The 24,307-nt window shown below is 32.5% G+C and overlaps 1 protein-coding gene across 1 annotated transcript in view; it reads right to left on the reverse strand.

Moving 5' to 3' along the window:
• Positions 1–24,307, reverse strand: part of LOC133179013 (voltage-dependent calcium channel type A subunit alpha-1-like) — a 60,411-nt gene that overhangs the window by 2,879 nt on the left and 33,225 nt on the right. Inside the window, exons 24-43 of the mRNA XM_061313689.1 lie at positions 22,137–22,233; positions 21,102–21,262; positions 20,707–20,850; positions 19,619–19,820; positions 18,525–18,689; positions 17,520–17,627; positions 14,288–14,371; positions 10,646–10,768; positions 10,138–10,203; positions 9,857–9,948; positions 9,402–9,558; positions 9,026–9,153; positions 7,250–7,452; positions 6,959–7,069; positions 6,658–6,767; positions 6,501–6,518; positions 4,772–4,893; positions 3,233–3,323; positions 2,647–2,790; positions 1,784–2,096 (exon numbers count right to left, since the gene is read on the reverse strand). Coding sequence (XP_061169673.1) covers positions 1,784–2,096; positions 2,647–2,790; positions 3,233–3,323; positions 4,772–4,893; positions 6,501–6,518; positions 6,658–6,767; positions 6,959–7,069; positions 7,250–7,452; positions 9,026–9,153; positions 9,402–9,558; positions 9,857–9,948; positions 10,138–10,203; positions 10,646–10,768; positions 14,288–14,371; positions 17,520–17,627; positions 18,525–18,689; positions 19,619–19,820; positions 20,707–20,850; positions 21,102–21,262; positions 22,137–22,233 — 2,639 coding nt within the window. The remainder of the gene's footprint in view (positions 1–1,783; positions 2,097–2,646; positions 2,791–3,232; positions 3,324–4,771; positions 4,894–6,500; positions 6,519–6,657; positions 6,768–6,958; positions 7,070–7,249; positions 7,453–9,025; positions 9,154–9,401; positions 9,559–9,856; positions 9,949–10,137; positions 10,204–10,645; positions 10,769–14,287; positions 14,372–17,519; positions 17,628–18,524; positions 18,690–19,618; positions 19,821–20,706; positions 20,851–21,101; positions 21,263–22,136; positions 22,234–24,307) is intronic.

The following is a 24,307-nucleotide window of genomic DNA, read 5'->3' on the forward strand; positions in this document are numbered from 1 at the left end:
CTCTGTAAATGATCCATAGAAGTATAAAATAAAAAAAAAAACCCTGATAGATGGAGCTATGTTGCCCAAAATCAAGAGAAATATGATAATCTGGTCAACAAAATAATTATTCTGGTACTTGGTAACTTATCTTAAAGTAGATCTGTTTACTTGTCTGTACTTGCCCCTATTTTTCACTGTCACAATGAAGACTACACAAAACAATAGTGCTTGAGCATTATTAGTAATCCCATCTCATTTCCTCTGATATTAGCCTCTCTTGGTCATTGAAGAACATTTAATGTACAAAGATAAGGTATTTTTGTCTCATTTTTTTTATTCATCCATTATTTACAAGTCTACCTGACAATTAAAAACTATGAAGGTACTTTTTGTACTATATAATATAAAAACTCTTGTATCATTGTCTTATTCAAATGACCTTTCAATTAAATTACATGTATTCACAGTGATTAATTATCATAGGTGAATAGCAAAGGGGAATAACTTCTCTCAGTAGAATACAAATTAATTTAGCCCTGTCCAGCACCAGAACATTTTACCCAGTGGTCCGGAATTTCAAAAATCAGGTAAAAATACCCTTGCTTATTACAAATCTGTACTCTGTTTGCCTCCTATAGATGCTCAGGAGATTTTCAAAAAAAAAAAAAAAAATTTCACTATAGATTCATCACAGCCCCACCTAACACCAGAACCCCTGACACAGGGCCACAAATTTCACAATTTTGGAAGAAGCACCGTTGCTCATCATAACCAAGAATCTATTTATCTGCTAATTATACAGATAGAGAGAATATGATAGATAAAGAACTTATGCATTTTCACTGTTTGATCATCAGAGCCCCACCCTAATTCCAGAACCTGTGACCTTGGGGCCACGAGTTTCATAATTTTGGTCGAAGGCTCAATGCTTATTACAATTATGCAAACAGTTTGACTGCTTGATGTCCAGGAGTAAAGAAGAAGATATTTAAAGATAGCACCAATTTTAATGGTTTTAGCTCCACCCCTTGGGCCTGGGGGGGGGGGGGGGGGGCATGAAATTCACAAATTTTGTAACCTTCACCCATTGATGCTATATGCCAAAATTTGTCGATATTGGTTCAGAGGTTCTAGAGAAGAAACTGAAAATGTCCAAAAGTTTACATCAGATAAACGACTAATGTCGCATGATGACAAATGAACACAGATATCAATAGGTCACCTGAGTCACTCAGGTGACCTAAAAATGGAAAAATTATTAACTTTAATTTTTGTGTCTTAAGTTTTGTTACTTTGTTCTCTTTTATTTGTACTCCATACATTCAAATAGTAAATTACGTAATGCAGGGGAAATTTTCTTGACTGTTTGATAATCATGCTTTTCAAAACATTAATTTGAAGAAAAAAAAATGAAATTACATGGTATAACCAAGACCTTCAGATGTACAAATAAAAAAGCCCTTCAATCATACAGGTATCAGTAATTTTTTTAGTGAAATATTACCACAGTCCACTGAATGTTTGCTTCCCATTCCTCTGAGAACAAAATCATATTATCATTATTATAATGAATAGTGTAAACACGCATCTCTAAAATCAAAGGGGGAAAAAGTGCAACAAACTTGTAATTCTGAGTGTGTAATGTGTGGGATCAAAAAAATCTCTCTTATGTCCAAGATTGATGTGATAAAGGGTTCCACTACAAGAACTATTTTTAGTTGAACTGATTCTGGCTTTCTAATTTTAACAAAAAATGATTACATGTGACTGATTTCAGCTTAGAATATGAGAGATGAGCTACCTATTCCATATCTTTTAAGCTTATCCTGCTCTGAGATATAATGAGCCTGATCCACAATGTTTGAAACAGCTGACGCAAAGCCATAATCTCCACCACGCCTTGGGGACATGGACCGTCGCCCCACCAGAGGAGAGGATGTGGGGGAGTGGAAGGCTCGAGGCATGATGGGGGAGCGTGGAGACAAAGGAGAGGCTGGCAGGGAGGGGGACTTGTTACCCGAGCGTAGTGAGAAGTCCGATCCAGCACGAGTCATATTGGTGTGTCCTGTGGCATGCTCAGGTTTGAGTCCAGAGGAAAAGTCCTGCCCCATTGACTATAATAAACAAAACAGTTACTTATTTATTACTGTCCAAATATAATGAGGCAAAGGTTATATGTATTAAATGTATTTAGAGTTTTATTGTATTACTAAAGCTTAATACGTAAATACAGAATTTGTTACAAATCAGTACATGTAAATGTACACACTGAATTTATCTGGCATTAACAAGACAATTTGAAATAAATAATTTGTGGAGTAAAACAGGTCAAAGAATCAATTTATATCAATTTACTGCCACCACCACCACCACCACAAAAAAATATTAAAAATTAAACCTGTAGGTACTACTTGCAAATATCAAGTTCACCAAAGCTATATACACTGTACATGTATATATAACCTATAAATACCATCTCAATACCTGCACAGATTACAACTTATTTTAGAGAGAGGAATTTTTTTAAGATAGAAAAACTGTTGTCCTGCATAAGCATAAACAATACCTGTACTTTAAAAATCTCTTAATCAAAGCCCCATTGCCACCACCACCTAGGCTACCCCTAATTACAACCCCTAACTTTAATTCAGCCTAAGCTAATACCTCCATGGGTTTGTAGTTTGGCCCTATGAAATGTACCCTACGTTTAAGATTAGCAGGTGATGAAATGGGAGATATTTGGTAATCTTCCTCATTCATTGTAAATGTTGTATTGATGTACCACGGACCATCTTGTTTGCTGTTTGCCTATACAATTCCAAATTCATTGCAATGTACATAATTTTTCCAAGATCTATCACATCACAACTTCAAAAAATTAATCTAGCAGGTATTTTATAACATATAATAATATCTACATCAAAACATGTGGAGCGTATGGAATTTCTACAAGCCCCAATTAGCTCACAGATACTAGGATTAACTTCCTTGTCTTACAAATTACTTTTAGCTTTCCCCTATCTACAGTAACACACAATTATAGGGAATAGGTAGACAGGTGATACTGCTTCATTTTACAATGTATCTGATATCTGTATTACATTTAGAAATTTGTTATTTTTTCAAAATTTCACTGGGAAAAAAAAGTATGAATTTGTTACATTTCTGTTAGCTACATGTATAAACTATTTTTAACTCTCTTGATGCAAGGTAAAACTTGAATTCCTCTATAGATATTGAAATTCCTGACCTGCACACTGGTGGCATCCTGATTATCTTTCTTTTTCTTGCTGCTGTTTCTTCTTAAAAAGCTAAAAGATCGATTCCATGAATGTCTATCACTATAAAAAAGACCATAGACAATGTTTGAATAAAAAAAAGAATCATACTTTAACAATGTGTTTACATTTGTTCTTAGAGTCACATTATCTCTGCTGTGTAAATGGAAATGCATAGTACATGTATTAATGATGAGTTATTTTACCACAAGATAACTTTTCAAAACCTATTGACCTTCTGTCTTTATATTTGTTACTGTCAAACATTAACTCTTTACATGTCTACCTTTAAAAATCCTAGTATCCATCAATGTTTATCTTTTGTCCCTTTTTGTTATCGTTTACCCCTTCATACTCATGACTATCTTTTAACCCATGAATACTTATATCTACATTATTATTCTTCATATCATGTGAAATATAACAACTGTCTATCTTTTACCCCCTGTAATCAATATCTGTCTATCCTTTATCCCTGTTTTTCACATTTGTCTTTTCTTATATCCCTGAGATCTGTCTATGCTTTACCCTTTTTATCCACATTTGTTTATCCTTTACCCCTGTTATCCATATTTGTCCATCTTTTATCCCTGTTATCCACATCTGTCTATCCTTTACCCCTGTTATCCAGATTTGTCTATCTTATACCCCTGTTATCCATGTCTATATTTTACCCCCATTATCTACATTTGTCTACCCTTTATCTTTGTTATCCACATTTGTTTATCCTTAACCCATATTATCCATATATATTAATCCTTTACTTCTGTCCACATTTGTCTATCTTTTATCCCTGATATCCACATCTTTCTTCCCTTTTCCTCTGTTATCCACATTTGTCTATCTTTTACCCTTGTTACCTCATTTGTTTATCTTTTATCCCTGTTATTTGTCTATCTTTTATCCCTGTTATCCACATTTCTCTATCCTTTACCCTTGTTATCTGAATTTGTTTATCTTCTACCCATCTTATCCACATTTGTTGTTATCCACATTTAACTATCTTTTATTCCTGATATCCACATCTGTCTACCCTTTTCCTCTGTTATCCACATTTGTCTATATTTTACCCTTGTTACCTTATTTATCCTTCTGCCCTGTTATCCACATTTGTCTATCTTTTATCCCTGTTATCTACATCCATTATCCTTTAACCCTGTTATCTATATTTGTCTTTTACCTACGTTATCCCCATTTGTCTTTTACCTCTGTTATCTACATTCATCTATCCTTTAACCCTGTTATCTGTATTTGTCTATCTTTTACCTACGTTATCCCCATTTGTCTTTCACCCCTGTTATCCATGTCTATCGTTTACCTACTGTATCATTTTTTATCTTTTACCCCTCACAACCATTATTATTGATTTATTAATTTTTCAATCACTACTGTCTATCTTTTAGCACTAATACTACATGTATTTGTCTACCACTTATTCAAATTTTATCTTTGTCAATTTTATCTCTTATAGCTACATTTTTTTTGACCTAGATATACATCAATTAATTTACCTATTGCCTCCATCATATCCCCCATCATCTGAGTGCTCTGAATCATGATTGAGGCTGGTGTCTGACCTCCGTGAGGGAGCTTTTACCACCCCCAGCATTCTCTTGAAGAAGGAAGGGGGTCTCTGTAGAAAAAGACAGAAATCAGTGTTAGAGTCAACAGAACACATAGTCACTGATATAGTTCTCCAACAGCTAACTATAAACAACAAATGCAGATATCTGAAACTAAATCATACAAAAATAGTCAACAAGAAAACTAAAACTGTATTGTAGTAAATAATACTACTTATTATTAAAGTAGACTTCAATGAAAGTACAGAATTCCAAGTTGAATAAAAGGTCTAAAGACAAAATAGTAATGATAAGAGAAAAGACAAAATAGTGAAGATAAGAGAAATATATTGAATTCATGGAATATGGAAATATAGAAAACAAAAGAAGTAGAAGAAATAAACAAAAATAAAAAAAGTACCTGCATTTATTGCCGAGTTCTTGGATGACACTGATGTCGTAAGTGCCATATATAGACCCTTAATATTAATATATTAGTACCAGAAAACCAGATAAAATCCAGGAATTATATATGAATACCAAACCCTAAAAGCCACTGGTTGCTAAGTTTGCTTTAAACTTAGACTAAGAGAAGCAAATTTTTGAAGATTTTGTCAAAGAAATTTACTGTGGGGAGAGAGATATATTTTGTAATATGCATATTGATCAACTACTACATTGTAAATTGTTTACACCTTATTGGAAGTGTAATGAAAAATTAGTAATTAACTGTATAATTGTATTTCTAGAGCTACTGTGTTAATATTAAAAAGATGGAGACAGCTGTTGCTTCTAACTCTTAATTATATTTTTCTTTTATTAATGAATCCTAAAAGTATATATTGTTTATAACCACGTGCTATGATAACTGGTGCTGTACATGAATCTAAATTAAATGGAAAATCAATTTTAAACATAACCATTATACAGTCCCAAACTTCATGCACGTTGACCACTTTAATCAATTTTCAAAAAAAAAAAAAAAAAAAAAAAAAAAATCACTTATCAATTAAAAAAACCCCAAATACTACAATATGTAAATTTCTAAGTGAAACAGATTTAGTGCAAAAAATAGTGAAAAATAAATTATGAAAAACAAACTTTAAACCATGTATGAATTCATCTAAGGTACAAATTAGTGTGTATATATTATGTGCGTATTGATTGGAGGCAGTGCTGATTAAAGAACTAAACTTTAACCATATGAACACAAGGTGGTGTGAGTATTGATAAAAGAACAAAAAAAATTCCCCCAAACCCTCCAGTCATCACATGACCTTCCTGGTCTAAATCCCAACATAAATAGCTTTAATGTATCTGTAATAGTAAAGACCAGTTTCTGTGAAGAAAACGTGATGACTACAAAAGACAGATCCATCAATTAGGATAGTATGCCAATTTTTTTTTGAAGGATATTGAATTATTACATCTGGAAACAAAATTCAGTCAGCACTGTAAAGCTGATTAAAATTTTTAATATTGTGATAGCTTTTGGAACATGTGTTATTTCTAGTTTTCCTTCTTTCTCTTTTTGCCTTGGTGAGACTCGGGCTAGGATCTGTCTTTTAGTTGCATGCGTCTACAAAACTTGACAACAGTTATTGTGTAAATATTAGACAGAAGTGGTAGCAGTTTTTGGGTCAAGGTTGGCACTTTGAGTGTCTCCATGGTTACTAACCTCCTCTTTATCCTCAACCTAAATAAATGTGGAGTAGCAAAGTTAAAGAAGCATATGCCTTATTCATTTCAGTTTTAGCCTCAACAACTTAATAACTCTGAAGCACATGTCATTGTAATTTAATACCTCAGGCTAATTCAGTGATGAAATGACTTACCATTTTAAGATTGTTCATTTTGGATTGACTTGCTTTATACGCTCTCCAGTTTTCAGCAATAATCAAACCAACATATATTTTCCCAACTGTCATATGATTATCGTTCAACTCTGTTAAAAAAAATGAACTTAATTATTACACAACTCATACTGGCATAAACAAATTTTTTCTTTAGAACATGACAAACATTTAGAAGAATAGGATCATCTAGCACATGCTTAAATTTCTACTTTTATTTTCTCCCTCTCTATTGTATGTGGTGAGTTCATCTGAAGACATTCTATCTCATCAGACATGTTACCTGAATTAGGTGGCACCAGGAGATTAAGGAGTTTCTTTTTGCGAGCCTGCACTGGCCACATTTTGCGAATTAGTTCTCTAAGTTCATCATCCAGCTTGTCCATTTCTTCCACTAAAATCAATTGCCACATAATAAGTGATAAAATTAGTACTGGACTGCATATTTTCATCTCATGTTAATTCAATCAAGCAAGTATCACTTGAATAAATTTTACCCAATTTTAATAAATAAATTTGAACAATGTTTCATATAATTACTTTAAGTCATATTCTTTAATAAATCAAATCTAACCTGGACCCATTTTGATAGAAAGAGATTCTCTAATCAAAGCAAACAAAGTGGTGGTGAAATGAACAGTGTTGTCATTAGCAACAGGCATATTCATCCTGATCAACTTCCGGTACGCAAATTTGGTCGGACAGTTTTTGCCGAAACCCACTGGTGGCTCCATGTTCTTTAACATCTCGTACATGTCTTGGTAATTGATTCTTCCTCTGAAGAGTAAAACAAAACATTGTTTATGGAGCTTTTTGGTCAGTACCATGTATCAAGTAAAACCTGCAAATATTTCTGACAAAGGTCCTTTCCTACATATTCAGGATGTAAGATTTGTTTTTGAACATGACTTGTGTATAAACACTATGTTTTTTAGGACTGATAATGATGTTTTCATAATTACAAATACATATTCATGAACACTATGCCCAAAGGTGTAGCAAATGCCTATCCGATCTTTCTACATCTCAATATGATCTAACAAGAGGCCCATGGGCCACATCGCTCACCTGAGTAACTTTAGTCATGCTGTTCTTTACCAGATTCCCCCCCCCCCTTGTAATACCTATTGTGGCCCCGCCCTACCCCGGGGGGTCCTGTTTGAACAATTTAGAATCTACACTACCCAAGGATGCTTCCACATAAGTTTCAGCTTTTCTGGCCAAGTGGTTCTTGAGAAGAAGATTTTTAAAGATTTTTCCTATATATTTCAATGTAAAACTTGGATTCCCTATTGTGGCCCCGCCCTACCCCCGGGGGTAATGATTTTAATAATTTAGAATCTACACTACCCAAGGATGCTTCCACATAAGTTTCAGCTTTTCTGGCCAAGTGGTTCTTGAGAAGAAGATTTGTAAAGATTTTTCCTATATATTTCAATGTAAAACTTGGATTCCCTATTGTGGCCCCGCCCTACCCCAGGGGTCATGATTTTAACAATTTAGAATCTACACTACCCAAGGATGCTTCCACATAAGTTTCAGCTTTTCTGGCCCAGTGGTTCTTGAGAAGAAGATTTGTAAAGATTTTTCCTATATATTTCAATGTAAAACTTGGATTCCCTATTGTGGCCCCGCCCTACCCCAGGGGTCATGATTTTAACAATTTAGAATCTACACTACCCAAGGATGCTTCCACATAAGTTTCAGCTTTTCTGGCCCAGTGGTTCTTGAGAAGAAGATTTTTAAAGATTTTTCCTATATATTTCAATGTAAAACTTGGATTCCCTATTGTGGCCCCGCCCTACCCCCGGGGGTCATGATTTTAACAACTTAGAATCTACACTACCCAAGGATGCTTCCACATAAGTTTCAGCTTTTCTGGCCCAGTGGTTCTTGAGAAGAAGATTTTTTAATGACCCCACCCTATTTTTGTCTTTTCTTGATTATCTCCCCTTGTAAGGGGACTTGGCCCTTTATTTTAACAATTTAAACTCCCCTTCACCCAAGGATACTTTGTACCAAGTTTGGTTAAAATTGGCCCAGTGGTTCTTGAGAAGAAGTTGAAAATGTGAAAAGTTTACAGACGGACGGACGGACAGACGGACGGACGGACGACGGACAACGGGTGATCAGAAAAGCTCACTTGAGCTTTCAGCTCAGGTGAGCTAAAAATTATACGAAGTATGACCTTCATGAAGACCGAATATGAAGTCTCAGTACACTATAATTTTAAGTTATGGCTAAGTTCAATTTTTCTATTAGCAAACAAACAATTCAACCAAAACAATAGGTTCTTCCTTCTTTCATGTCACAACAATTACCATGTGAAAAAAATGTGACCTATACATACGTGGCTCCTGGGTCAATTTCAGCCCACTCTCTGACATACTCGTCCAAATGATGCGGGCCGAGGATAGAACTGTCCCGGGTCAGGTAGTCAAAGTTATCCATAATGACAGCCACAAATAAATTCAACATCTACAGGACAAAAAATATCAATATTAATGTGAGTTGACAAAGATAAGAGTAGGATGGTTATGATTAAGAAATTTTTTTTTATAACTACACTGTATGAACTTCTTTCTGGAAAAATACAAACTCCTGAGTTCTGAATGACATGATAACACAGGACAAAGTTATAACTTCAAAACTACCAGTATTCTTCTTTCATACCTTAATGTATTTTAGAACTAAACTTTACAATCAACATATGTAAAATATCTTACGAGAAATGAACTGAGAAACATAAAGGACACGAAGTAGACATAGGCAATGGCTGAACTTCCGCATGTTTTGGGCGGGTTAAGGCCAGACTCTGGGTCACAAGGTTTCCCTGACAGACAGGCCATCATTATTGCCTGCCAATTCTCACCAGTAGCACATCTAGAACAAAAGAATTGAAATGAAAATAATTGATGACATTTTAAAATAAGCACTTCAGTACTTCTATCATCATTACAGGTGAAAGGCACATAAATGGAATGATCATGGAATAATACTTCCTCAGTAAAAATGTGGTATCAATGGTATTAAATCTGTGGAAAATTCTTGTTTTAAATCACTGGTTCTCAATATTATCTGGTATAAAATATTTAAGGCTAAAATGGGTTAATTTTTAATATCCTATTAATATGAAATGCTATATTTTCCCCATGACATGCAAATACAAATGAACGCTCACCTAAACAGAAGCATCAGTGCATATAAGAAGTTTCTAAAATTATTGTGTCTGTTGATGTCTGTTTGAGAGTCAAGTTTGATATTTCCAAACACCTGAAAAAACAGAAAATGTATTTAATATACAAACCAAGGCAGTGGTTTTCAGTAAAATTCATCTTGGTGTTTATCAGTGTTAAAAACTTTGCGATGTTCCTGGTGGCTGGCATAATTCTTCTATAATGAATGCCTTGTATTTAACATAAATTTTGGTGGTTACCAGTAATATAAATTAAGAAAATTTACCTGCATTCCTATGATGGCAAATATGAAGAACAGCATGAGAATCAGTAAGCACACATAAGGCAGTGCCTGGAGGAAAAAAAAAACCATATCAATAATTCTAAATGGTATCTTTACATTGTATGTGACTAATCCTTGTCATTATTTTCTGTTGTTAATTATACAAGTAATATACATTTACAAAATTATTAGTGACTAAAGTTGAACTTTGGTACCTCAAACACTGATATTTCGAAAACCATGGATATGTTGAAGTGATTTGGAAGTCCCAACCACTTATTCTTCAAGTATTTTACCCTTGATATCTTGTATCCTCAGATATTTTTCTCAGTCTCATGGAGTTACCAGATAATGAGATTTGAATGTATTTGTAAATAACTGCTGAAAATAACTAACAAGTTGTTCTATAGCTTGTAATATAGACCGAGTTTTAGTAACTGCTATTTTTCATGATCACCATCTGTTTTAGAGAGAGAGAGGGGAGGGGGGAGGGGGGAACAGAGATTATTACCTTGAAAGACTGTAGAAATGTCCAGAGTAACAGACGTATAGTGTATCCCTGTCTGAGGAGTTTTATCAGCCTGGCAGCCCTGAACAGTCGGAACACACCAACATTGAACATCGAGTTATATGACTGGAAAAAATGGGTTGGAAACAGTATCAAATACACATGTTCTAAGTATTGTTTTAATCATGAAGACATGTAATAGACCTTTTTGATTCACTTTGCGAGAAAAAAAAGTTTTTTGTTCAAAAATAGGCATTGACAGATATCAGGGATGTATCCTCTTTTATTTACATTGCATGACTTCTATTTACACTGTGTTAATATGTAAGGCTAATGGTGAGCCAATGGTACTTAGTTTACATGATGTCACAAACTTTTGAAAGTTTTTATACATGTGCATTCAATGAATATTTACTAAATCTGACCAATATTAACTCAAAATTTCACACTCCTAAAGTCAGGAGGGTGGGACAATTTATTTTTGTTAAAAAGATGTAAACAATTTTTAATTTTCTTATTCAAGGGAGGAATTAATTTTTTTTAATGTTATACAAACACAGTTTTTGTTTGATTGTGATCACTACATGAACTTGTGATTTTATGATATATTTTTTTATGATACAGAGATAGAAACTTAAAAAAAAAAATTTGAATGAGAAAAGACTAAATACATAATGTAGAGAAGAGCTATCCATGCAGTGATTTCACCTTTAACATGCCTATATTGTAAACAGACATAGAGTAATCTATATATTTTTGTACAATTTGAGGCATTGGGTTCCATATCGTAGGCAATATCATGCATCTGTTGTCAAGAATAGCACATCAAGTACCTGCAATCAATTCATTCCTATATTTATGCAATGGTTTGAAGATGATGCACTTTTGCCACATCACAAATACACCAAGGTAGTGTGAAACATGTATCAACAATTAACTCTTTCCCCCTCACAAGCCCCTCTCGACGCCTATCCAGGATTTCCACACAAGCGTCTCTCGACGTTAAACTATCTATTCAGGCATTTCACATCAAATTTTCATTTTTTGTCATAAAAGCAAAATGAGCAAGAAATGCATTCAATACATGTCCTTAAACTGATCATTTTTGTACCCATTTTTATTTCACTCCCCTATGCCTAACAAAATTGAAAACTATTTAATAGCAATTTTAAGAATAATCAAGAGACCCCCTTCCCGAAATAATAATCTAACAATTTGGACAAATGCCAAAGTTTCTTATTCTCCGAGTGGCAAACAACTCTGATTTAACAGCAATAGTACATGTATTTATATATCAGATTACCTGCAGATGCATTTTTGTACTTTATATTCATGAAAATCAAATTTGCTGGAAATCTGTCGCATCATGAATCCCCCCCCCCCTCCCCCCCCCCCCCCCCAAAAAAAAAAACTAACTAAAAACACACACACACTATCATACTTCACACACACACAAATTTTCCACAATTATATATGTATAAGGGCTGTTCAGAAATGACTGAGATATTGTGTTTGTTCACCTTTTTGTGAACACTAAATGAAAGAAATATTTGAGAAATATTATTTTTTTTAATGGTACATGTATATTAGTGTTTTGATGGAAGGGGTACTTGGAGTGGTCACCAAATCAGATCATGAAAGTGACAGTACTTGCTATGTACCAAGTTCTGGTCGACCCATAGTAAGTGGGAAAATTATTTAAATAACAATTTTTCAATTCTATTTTGACTTCATTTTGTTCAAGTTTGATAGAATTTATCAGAAATATAGAGATCATCACAGTAAAAAAAAATCAGAATTTTGATGTCAAGGTGGAGCAGCAGGCATACATAAAATTTTGTGTAGCACTGAGGAGAACTCCTGTTCAGACCAAGGACCTGCTTAAACATAAACAATGCAAAGGAAACTGACTAAGGCTTTAGTTTAGCATTGGCATATACATTATTCTGACAAATTGTTCAACAAGAATGAGAGCAGAGGAGCTGGACGACCCTCAGTTATTGTGGACCAAATAACTTAAATTCAGCTGTACTATACTCAGTGCAGCACATGATGCTTATAGAGTCAAACACTAAATGACATTTCATGACAATTTGACACTGGGCTAGCAACAACATACAACGTATAATTTTTTAAAAAAAAAAGGGTTTAAGTGAAGAGAGAGTATGATTTTTAGAATATTTTAAAGTGATATGACAAAAAAGTAAGAGTTATCGCTTCCTGATCGTTTTAATCAGAGAATACGACTCAAGTGACGTTAAACTGCTGTAATGATAATTTCTGCGGACTGCTTCCTGTCAATGGACATGTGTAACTGTATGATATCACTGGAACTTTTGTGATGCAATTAACTAGAAATACATGTATTGTAGTTTTGTTTTACTTGTTCTTGATAAAATGGTGGTGAATTGATCCCTTTCTTTTCATGGAGTTAAAGTAAATCATGTCTGGATAATTTCCAAACAGCCTACGTATATTTAAAGACTGTTCTGTGATAAGAAAATAGAAATTAATTTTTCAACAAAATATCATAATGAGAATAATAATGGTTACTTTGTAAATTGTACAAATACTGACACTCATATAATAATGAACAGTGCATTAAGTGCAACCACATGATGAGCCCTCAACATGTACATTGTGTCAGTGCATCTAATAAATGTTTACAGTAGATCATCAATATACTAATCCATACATCTACATCAAAATATTCCCTCCGACAGAGAATTTGTTTGCAAGTTGGAGTTTTGAAGTATGGCAGACAACAAACATGAAGGTCACATATATGTTTCCTTAAAAAAATAAATAAACAAGATCCAGGGTGTATACTATGTAGTGTAGTTACAATGTATTTCTTCTATCAAGAGATCCAAGGGAAAAAAATCATTATACAAGCATAAAACATCTTCCACTGACATTAAACGTGCTGTGCTCAGATGAGCTACGCTAGGGTAGTGTAATGCACTATAAACCATTACTAAAAGGGCCTTAATTTTTAACATACATTGTCTAAAAATGTGAAAAGTTCTTCAACATGCAAATCTGATAGAAATGTCCATACAGTTTTTCACTATTTATAGTATTTAGGTGATTTAAGTCATATATATTAGAGTGTTGAATTTGCAGTTTTTCTTTCTTCATGAAATGAATGTATACACATTGTGTGAGGGCATGCTGTATTTCAATCAGATTTGAATATAAATCTATGGTGCAAAAATGTAAATTGCATTTTCCTTCATTATATAAACTATCAAATTATTAAGTAAACAAACCTCTCCGTTATCGTCTTTTGAAGACAATAATTCCTAAAACGGTCAAGCAGACAAAATTCAAGTTTATAGTATTTCACATGGCCCAAAGGCCGCAATTTTCTCCAGGGAAAATTGAATCTAGCAATGCTAGGTGATATGTGTAAGTTAAAGCATTCATTTAAATACAGAGTTGACTTTAATTCAGACAAAATTACTCTGCAATGTTGTTTTTTTCCCCTACAAGCATTTAAAGTACATTATTTCTTATATTTCTTGCCAAAACAAACATTTTCAGTGGTGCAACAGTGATGTTGTAGCTGGAACAATCACATTTATTTAAAAAAAAAAAAAACAACAAAACAATTATTGGCATAAAGCAAGGAGGTCCACTTACCCCAAACTCATTGACTAAAACATCAATGATACTGCCTACTACTGTTATGAAGTCAAAGACATTCCAAGGGTCATGGAAATAATTCTGTGGAAAAAACAATAAAAACATCAGGTTTTCTGTATGAGCAAATAAAAAAAAAAAAAAAAAAATTTACCAAATCTTATTAAGATGTAAGTTCAACGAATTCTTTTCCATTAAAAATACACTGTACTTGAAATGTAATTGAGATTGAAGATTTTAAGTTTCATTTAACTTTCGAAAATTAAAAAAAACATATTTACTTGTGTCTTTGATAAATGTTACATCATTAATATTATTATTTTTTGTTAAATAATTTTAATGACAATTTTGAATAATAAAACTTGAATTATGAGGATGAAATAATAAGAAAAGCTGGTAAAGAAAAATCAAGCATACACAGGATGTGAACAGAAAATTTGCATGTTCCTTCAAACTATTAAGGGATGCAAATTGAAAAAAAAAAAGAATAAATTTCAATTCAGCAATTAAATAAACAAGATTTGACTTACGTGGCCAAACATTGCTATTTATTATTATTTTTTTTTCTCCAATGGAACCTGATACTTACAGATTCTGTACAAGGGCTCTTTAATAAACTTTGCCAACAAACTATTGAAATATAAATCAACAACAGAAAATATAGGTGACTTAGAAATATTTATATATGTATAAATATAGACACAAGGGGAAGCCAACAACGGTTCACAATTTAGACTACACGTAAGCAAATAAAGGGGGATTACTCTGGATATGCCTTCTTCTATTTCCTAAATAAGTGGTGCATGTGCTTGTGTTTTATTTTTTCCACTTTGAAAACAGAAAAAGTACCTTTTTTTTTTTTTTAGAACAGAATCATCTCTTCTGGGAGCAACATTAGTGTTCTAATATTGAAAAGTAGGAGTATATGTTCATATTCTCCCAGAGATTTAACAAGCAGGATGAAGCTTGACATTGTGTGCTATCAAGAGCTAGCTATAAAACAAATTCTCTGTAAGTTCTCACAGAAACTAACATATCCAAAGTGACTATAGATAGATTAATTTTCTATCCTTATAATACTGTTGTATACTGTGTATCACTGAGGTGCAAAAATACAGATGATACATTTTCTCAGTTCATATACTTAGAAATTTCTATCCTGTGCAATAATATCCATTTTTTTTTCTGTTTACATCCGAGTTAATTCTTAGTGCTGATGATAAAATATATTTGAATTACTCCATCAACGATTAGGGTGAATTAGTAAAAATAAAAGTATTTTGTTTTGTTTGTTAAATCAGGCAATTAACAGTTCGAATGCCTAGTATATATAATAATGTAAAAGATCTTTGAATGTGCCAGCATTTTACGCCCTTAACATTAATCACTGACTGATACTTTATCATTGACTAGAGACTTAAACACAAAGAAGGCAAATCCTGAGTCTGCGATGTTTTCACAATGACAACACCCAATCAGGAGGTCCTGTCAACACATTTCTTTTCAAAGAAAAGATCCTTGAATATCTCTTAAAAATCTCTTGAAATTTGTTACTTGTTTATCCAATGAATTATTTGAGAAAGTGATAAAGCAAAAGCATTTCTGCTCATAATTTCGAAAAATGTGTTGCACTGCTAATATGCTGAAACATGGTTTGTATGCCCATGTGAAGATAGGGAAAAATATGACAACTTCTGAAATCAAAATGTAACAACGTATGAGACGGAATATTGTGTACAAATTGACATTTCAAACCTTGATTCCGAACGCGAGTAGCTTCAATACACACTCAATAGTGAAGAGGATGGTGAATATTATATTTATCGAAATCAAAACTCGTTCGTATTTATGCTGTTCTTGATTATTTTGGAATTCTTGGCCTTGGCCCTGGCCCGTATCACCACTAGTTTTGTTGCTGAACTGAAATCAAGGCAGTTAAAAATGTTTGGTTTAAAGAGGTAGCAAAGAGATTCTAAATAAATAATGTGATGGTTAGCAAATTCTGCTACAACACTCATCAAAATGCACCTACAATCCGAGACATACCACACAAAGGACAAAAGTTCTCATTACAGATTCAAGTTCAATTTAAAATAAAATTCCAATCACTAGAAAATCATGTTTTTTTAATCAATGATTTTTATCAATTGAAAATGTTTATGTAGAAATTTGAAAGAATTTCAAAGAAGCTTTTCCAGCTGCCAACTGTATGAACTTTTGTCTAGTGTTTTAAAACAACCATACTGATTTCATGAAAAAGAGAAATAAGGAAAAAAGAACAGCTGAGCATAAAGAATAGAGCAAAATGAACTGTTGAAATCAGACAGGCCTGCTCCCATAAGCTTCATACAATGAGCCTGTCACCAAGTGCATCCAGTGATTGATGATTCGAGCCAAAGATTTCAAAATTGCCATGTGAAGGTAAACCACATCACATTTATTACAGCTAGTGCAAGTAAATTTTTTTTTTACTACAAAATGTCATTTCACTTTTGTTTTTTTAAAATATCTTCTCAATTAATTCTTTTATATTTACAGTTGCTTGAAATATTAACCTTGGTTTTTCACTTGAACTTGAATACATGCTTAAATCAATGAACTTGAAATTGACTTGAACATGAATACGTGCTTAAATCATTGATATATAATAAGTGTGAATAGTGGTTTACATTATATGAATGTGCAAAATGAACTAAAATTTGTAATGTAAAAGTATTAGAAAGATACAAGAATATGGTGACAATCATTTACAACTGATATAGAACAGGTACACACAGTTGCTAAATGTGCCTCCGTAATCGTGAACCATTCCCATCAAATATTCTATAATCTAGAAATTTTCTGCACAATATTTTGATCTCTGTTTTAACTTTCAATAATAAACTCTAGATTATAAAATACTTTGTAAAAGTGATATATTAATTCATATCCTATTAAATATGAATGCAAAATAGTCATACATTTTATCAGTAAAGTTTGAGCACACAATATGCACATGAAATACTAGAGATCAAATTTCTCCAAACACCATTTTCCAATCATTCGTTTATTTCTGCATAAAATTCATAACAATTAAAATTGCAACATCCAGAAAAATATTACTTATCAAATAAATCTAATTAAATAGATTTTTAAAATTATCAGTGACTGATAAGATGTATGACTGTTCAAGTAGTTACTGAAGACTTGTGAGAAATGAGAAAAAAAGGTGTTGCCCCAGACCACTGGTTACCTTTCCGAACCCTATCAACTTTAGGGTACATTCTACTGAGAACATGATCGTAAATCCCATATTTAGATATTTAAGGATCGTCTTGTATTCGTTGCTCATTCCCTCATACTGTCAACGAACAACATATGACATTTTATCATTGAATTTTTTCCAGAAATTTTTTTTTTTCAAATTTACCCAGTATATGTAATTCCTAAAAAGTTTTTTTTTAAAGTATCATTTTAACAGTGAAAAGAATTATAGAATTAATATCATATAAGAATAGCTTTCAGCTGTTGCATAGAAATATTAAATTATATCTCACAACCAGGGCAACTCAACAAAAGCATCATTTATGAATTAACCATTGACAAAATTATTTTTTTTTTTTAATTTTTGTTTAAGTTTCACAAACAATATTAGTTTAAAAAAAAAAACAATCCATTAGTTAAATGTTAATCAAATTTTGGACAATGTGTATTTATTTCTTAACACAATCATTTTGTCTTTTTGTTTTACCTTCAAAGCTGTGAAAGGAAATTGTCAGTAAAACTTCAGAAAAAGACACCAAATGAATGAATAATTCAACTACTATCACAAAGAAGCAATTAAATTTTAATAATTCATAGATACAAACTTATAATACATGTAATAAAAATATATCATTATGTATTCTCAGGCTTCATGGAAAAGGCTCGAGCTCTCCCAACAGTGAATTTGTTATCAACTTCGTTTTCCAAACAGAATGACCATCCAACTAACTTAAACAAATTATGATATTCAAATATGGTCTTGTTTTCATTATGACACATCCCAAGGAAAAAAAATAGGAAAATTTTTTTGCATTTAGTGAAAATTTCCCCTGAAGCACTTGAAAATAAATAACTCTGGCTAAGAATTTAATATTTAAGTTCATATAGTTTTAAGTATAAATTCTCACAGAGGATTTAATATCTTTGAGATAAATGATATTTTTCTTTTCTAGCTGATATAGTAAATCAATCTGACATTAACAAATAGACCTACCTTCATCATAAGTACAATTGTGTTCAAGGCAATCAGCGTCATCACAAAATACTCAAATTTAGTCGACACAACCAGCTTCCAGATTTTGTACTTGATCGTTTTCTTGTTCTTCGGCATGTATCGGCTGGTGGGACGAGCATTAATTGCGAAGTCTATACATTGTTTCTGTGGAGTAAAAACAAAATATGCAGTTAGTTTTTAACATGGTATTTTCTAAGGATATTTTACAAACCAAAATCCATTCAAATTGAATGCAGAATTTTTACATCAGGTGTTACAACCTGCATGAGTACTGCTTAATCACACACAAGAGTTATATTTCCATGCTGTTAACAATTTTTTCTAGTTAAAAATATAATCTATACATTAATTACTGTAACACGGCATATTAATTATCCAACATTAATTATTAGCATACACCATCACACAAAATACAGGTAGCTATAATTTTCATTAATATCAAATGATTTTCATTTACTAGTACCTCAGTGCATTTTATAGTACACAACAAATATCCCTTCCTGTGAATGCTTGCTCATTTTCCTTTTTTTTTTTCATTATTATTATGGTTTCATAAATACATCTCTTATAGTCAATTGTATCTTCAGAAACAAAGATTGTGTTTGGATTGTTCTGAACATGTAGGTGACATGTATCACATGTGCTGTTAATTGCTCCTCTGTGTTAGTCTTTGATGCAGTTTTGTCACATAAGACTGTGATATCACATTTGTATTTGAAGTGTGAATTAATTATCATAAACACATATTCACCTTGTATTACTTACGTCTATAGCTGATAACTAAAAATGTATCACTTTATGTAACAACTTCAAGAATTTCAAACAAACAGACAAACAGATAACTTCAGGTATTTAAGCAGTGCATACATGGCATTTTGTAGTTTTTAAGCAGAAGCAAAGAAAAAATAATAAAGAAAAAAATTTGTGCTTATGAAACATAACCAAGAATTCTATAATTTCAACTTTCGAAAAAAAAAAAAAAAAATTAAAGCACAACTAACGGTATGAAAATAAAACATTTACATTTTTCTACTCTGCAAAAAAAGGGGAGGAGTGTAGTACACTGGACTCACTTGATTTTTATCTAGCTGTGCATCCTCAAGCTCAGCTTCTCCTTGGTCTTGGAAAGTGATGATAATTAAGGCAACAAAGATGTTCACAAAGAAGAAAGGGAAAACAATAAAGAAGACAACGTAGAATATTGCCATCTCCATTCGGTTTCCAGGCTTAGGGCCCTGGTCCTCGTACGTAGAATCCATGGAATGATGAAGGATGCTGTGGGGAGAGGCACAGAATTAATCAGGAAGTTAATAATGATGAACTTGGATCTCTAAATTTCATAATGAGAGTGATTATATTTCTCTGCTCAGTTTATTTTATATCATTATCAAGAAGGTCATTGAAAGTTTCAAATCAGTATACAATTTAGTGAGTACTGAAATTTTTGATGTGAAGAAAAATTAAATCTTCTAACACTCTGTGGAGACCTCTCTAAATATGATATACTGTAATTCAAATACTGCATACAGACCAAACTATACCTGATATAAGTAAGGATTGAACTGAGCGTAACCTAAATGTGGTGTTCTCCTGTTTAACTGATCAAAAAATGAGAAATCATTATCCTTAACCAGTCACTCTTTAACAACTGCAGGTCAAATTCAGCATCATTTATGCATGTACCTTACAAAGCATACATAAAAGCATGATATGTAAGCTTAGTCTGAACACTGTGTGTAGTAACTACCTATAAAGGTTGTTCTAACATGTAACAAACAACCCATAAAATGTTGATCAGAGGCAGATTTTGAAGTATGCATTATACTAAGTAGCCATACATATAGACACCAAGCAAGCTTGGTTTGAACAACTTTGGTACAAGATGTACATGAGGCATCCAGTGTAACCCCCCTCCCCCAAATAACACATGATTACTTGCACAACTTCCATTGTGCATGCATGCACTCACTCTTCCACACATGCACGTTAATATTCCCTTAAACTTTGTTGTGAGGGGATTAAAAAAAAAATAAATTCAATGCAAGGGTATGAAAATTCTTGTTAAACTTTTTGTTTTCTTGAGAATTTTCTTTGAAATGCATTCTTTCAATATTTGAAAATGGTAGGGAATGAGGGTATAGAGAATGATGAGAAATCTTACTTGGGCCACCCTTCACCAGTAGTGACAGTGAACAAAGTAAGCATGGCTTCAAACAGGTTATCATAGTGAAAATCATGTCGCAGCCATTCTCGATTTTTGACGGTGGGTGTGTCTTCAAACTCTTCATAGTAAAAGAACTGGCCCCTGTTGAAAGTCAAAAAATTATTTTATAACTTTTTTTTCCCCAAATTTAAGAGCCAAATTTTATAATACCATAAATAAAATACATATAACACAGTTAAATTGTGACTAATGTTGCAATATTTTAATTCAAAATGAGGCAAATGCTATACATATAAAACTGGAAATCTTTATATAGGCATTTTCTCCTATTATAATTATTATTATTATACAATATTATTTTTACTCTACATTTGGTGTGTTTCTTCACTAACCTACACTCCTCCTCTGTACTTTTAGACTCATCTGTGCAGAAGAAAAACTTCCCTTTGAACAGTTGAACAGCTATGACAGCAAAGATCAGTTGGAATAACATATATACAATCAGGATGTTGGCTACATTTTTTAGAGAGTTCACAACGCAGTCAAAAACAGCCTAAAAAAAAAACATTAAAAAAGAATGCATAATCCTAATATATAATGTATAATGGATCACAAATTAAGGAAACTGTAACGCCTTATATTTTTTCAGTAAAGAAAATAGTGATTTTTTTTTTTCAGTTATGCATGTTTTATGAATTGTCCATTTCATAAAACATGCATAGCTGAAAAAAATGCACTCTTTTCTTTCATTAAAATAAGTTGTTACAGTTTCTGAGCATACTGAATTTGCCAGGGTTTTCTGTCACAAAACTGTCTAGGACTTATATCTTTAGAACCATTTACTGGAGTGAATTTCAACTTAGGTATCTTTTTGGCCATGATTGAGTGACAGATCATCATCTCTACTCAAGGTCATTTCTCAGAGGTCAAGGTCACCATGCAAAGGTTATTATACAATATTTACAAATCTTGAAAAGGTTATAAATCTGTACTATTCCATCACAGTCATTTCTGTACAAGGAAGGGTATATTTGGGGACTGGGGGAGACATCCATTTTTGTACAGAAACAACTTGAAATTTACAAATACATCATGGCAATTTTCTGTAAGTGACAACCTACTGAAAAATGTTGCTATTCCTTTTTGTTCATTTCTTATTTGAAGACATGAGTTTAGTTAACACTGATTCAGAATACAATATACACAAATTATACAATTTATTATGCCTTTGATTGGCTTAAAAACAGATAATAACCATTTAACTTTATTCCCAAATATGGTACATGTAATTCACATCCTTACTAGCAAATCATTGGAGTGAAACCCATTTACAGGTAGACATATATCTATGACTAAGTGAACATTTTAGTTAAAAGCTTAAACACAGACTTGCTTTGTATTATGACAGGCTACTTTGAAGTACAGACCTTTAGTTTGGGTACTCGGTTGATTGTTTTCAGTGGACGTAACACTCTAAGGACCCTCATAGATTTGATTGTGTTCAGGTTCTTGCTGGCAGTATCTCTACAAAGTACACAAATTATACAAAGTTAATTACGCATTTCCTAGCAGTTAAACGTGGGCTACAGCTAGCGCTGTATAACACAGAACAACAAAGCTGTGAACATTGAAAAGGACAGATAAACCAAAAAGATAGAGACAATTAAAGGTAGGTAACTCCTACGACAATACTCTGACAAGTCATTAAAGTTGTCTTTCTTTATACATCACTACAACACAATCTACAAACTAATTGTTTGGGGCAAAATTTCCAGTTAAATTTCATTCTGTATGAATCATGCACTTTATCATATTCTTTTAATACATTACCTTGGGTAGTGTTTAAACTTTTGTTTTCATTCATATTTAATATACACTGTAAAGCTGTTCAACAATATTCAAGGGACTGAGCAATTGTATAAGCTTCACTGGCAAGATGGATGCTGTTTTGAAAATTGTGTTAGGAATGGGATGTGTTTGGAGAAATATTCAAAAATAAAATGTTGACGTAAATTCTTCAAGCTGTGTAATACTATTCCATTCAGCATAACATAATTGGTCAATCTTTCCACATAATACACATTGTTAGCCTTGCTTTGGGGTTTGCAGTGCAGGTTCACCAAAAAATTGCATTTATGTATAACGTACTTTCCAAAAATCAAATTGTATATATGTACACAATATGGACACAATATAGAACTGTCCACTGTTGTCGATTATACATGCATGGTTACCATGGTAACAACATGTGGATATAGACGTCACCACACGGACATCAATTGTGTTGGTAACAAAAATGTTGAATTCAAAATGATTGTGCATTGTTAGCAGTACACTGTATATATACAAGTCAAGTTTGCTATTTCTTACACTGCCTCCTTAATGCTGAAAAAAGTATAGGCATTTTTTTCCTGAAAACTTTGCAGTAATCTTTAGGTAAAATTATAAATCATGTCTCATGTTGATGCCATCAAAATGCCTTATATATTTCAACTTCAAAATCAAACAATTTAAACTAACAAATTGTGATAAATCTCTTTCTTAATCTTTACATCTTTCATACCATCAATTGTGATCACAATGTCAGTATGAGAATTGAGATGAGTTATCTTTAGACCAACAGTAATAAATTTTGTCTGGTCAAACAGTTACATCAAGATAAGATTTGGAAATTTACATACAAAAGTCACCACATTGTCGCAAACCACGGCCAAAAAGTATGATCCTCTCCCATTCTGGACATGGTTGAATGAGAAGAGAATATGTCATAGCTCATTAAAATATTGACCAATGTGAGTAAAGTATAGTCAGATAATGAACTGTGACATGACCTTTCAATACATAATCACAGTATATAAAAGATTTCTTGTATACTGTTGATGTCAATTGTTGATTTCAATTAATTGTGATGGAAACAAACATTGTCACTGGCTGAACATGACATCACAATATAGAGGCATAAATATTCAAGATTACGACATTTTTGTGATCAAGCAGCCACGGGTAGGAGAAAGCTATATGCGGACTCCGGACCGTGGCTTGAGACAATGCAGTCACCATGATCCAATAATACATATCCATCAAATATTTATTAAATAAAGCAGGCATGAAAGAGAAATAGGTTTTAGTTTTATTAATCTCACACATGAATATGACTGGCTAATTTAAATTCAATTTCCTGATTTATTTTTTTACTGATATTAAAACTTGGTTTTTTATTATTTTCTTCCACATGTAGCAGTATACCAATTGATACAAAAAAGTGTATCCCCAAAAAGTTTAACTTATTTCTTCAAACAAAAAATATGGGGATTAATTACTATAAAGTTTAAAATGATTACAAAATTTTTTGACACACACTAAAACAGAAATTTTAGCATCCAAGATTTATTGTTTTTAAGCTTGACTTGTTTTCCCTTCTAAATGCACTTACTTTATTTCATATAATTTTTTCTCATGCTGAAAGTGGACACCTCTTGTGTCACTAAGCAATCTCTAATCTCTATGTTCTCTTATACTAGTTCTTTCATTTCTAAAACATGGTTTTGAAAATAATTCTGATGGATGTGGCTACATTTGTTCATTTTTCTCTCAAAAA

This window comes from Saccostrea echinata, unplaced genomic scaffold (genome assembly GCF_033153115.1).
Source record: "Saccostrea echinata isolate AGI-Se365-2 ecotype Australia unplaced genomic scaffold, CSIRO_AGI_Sech_v1 ptg000004l, whole genome shotgun sequence".
Classification (NCBI taxonomy): Eukaryota; Metazoa; Mollusca; class Bivalvia; order Ostreida; family Ostreidae; genus Saccostrea; species Saccostrea echinata.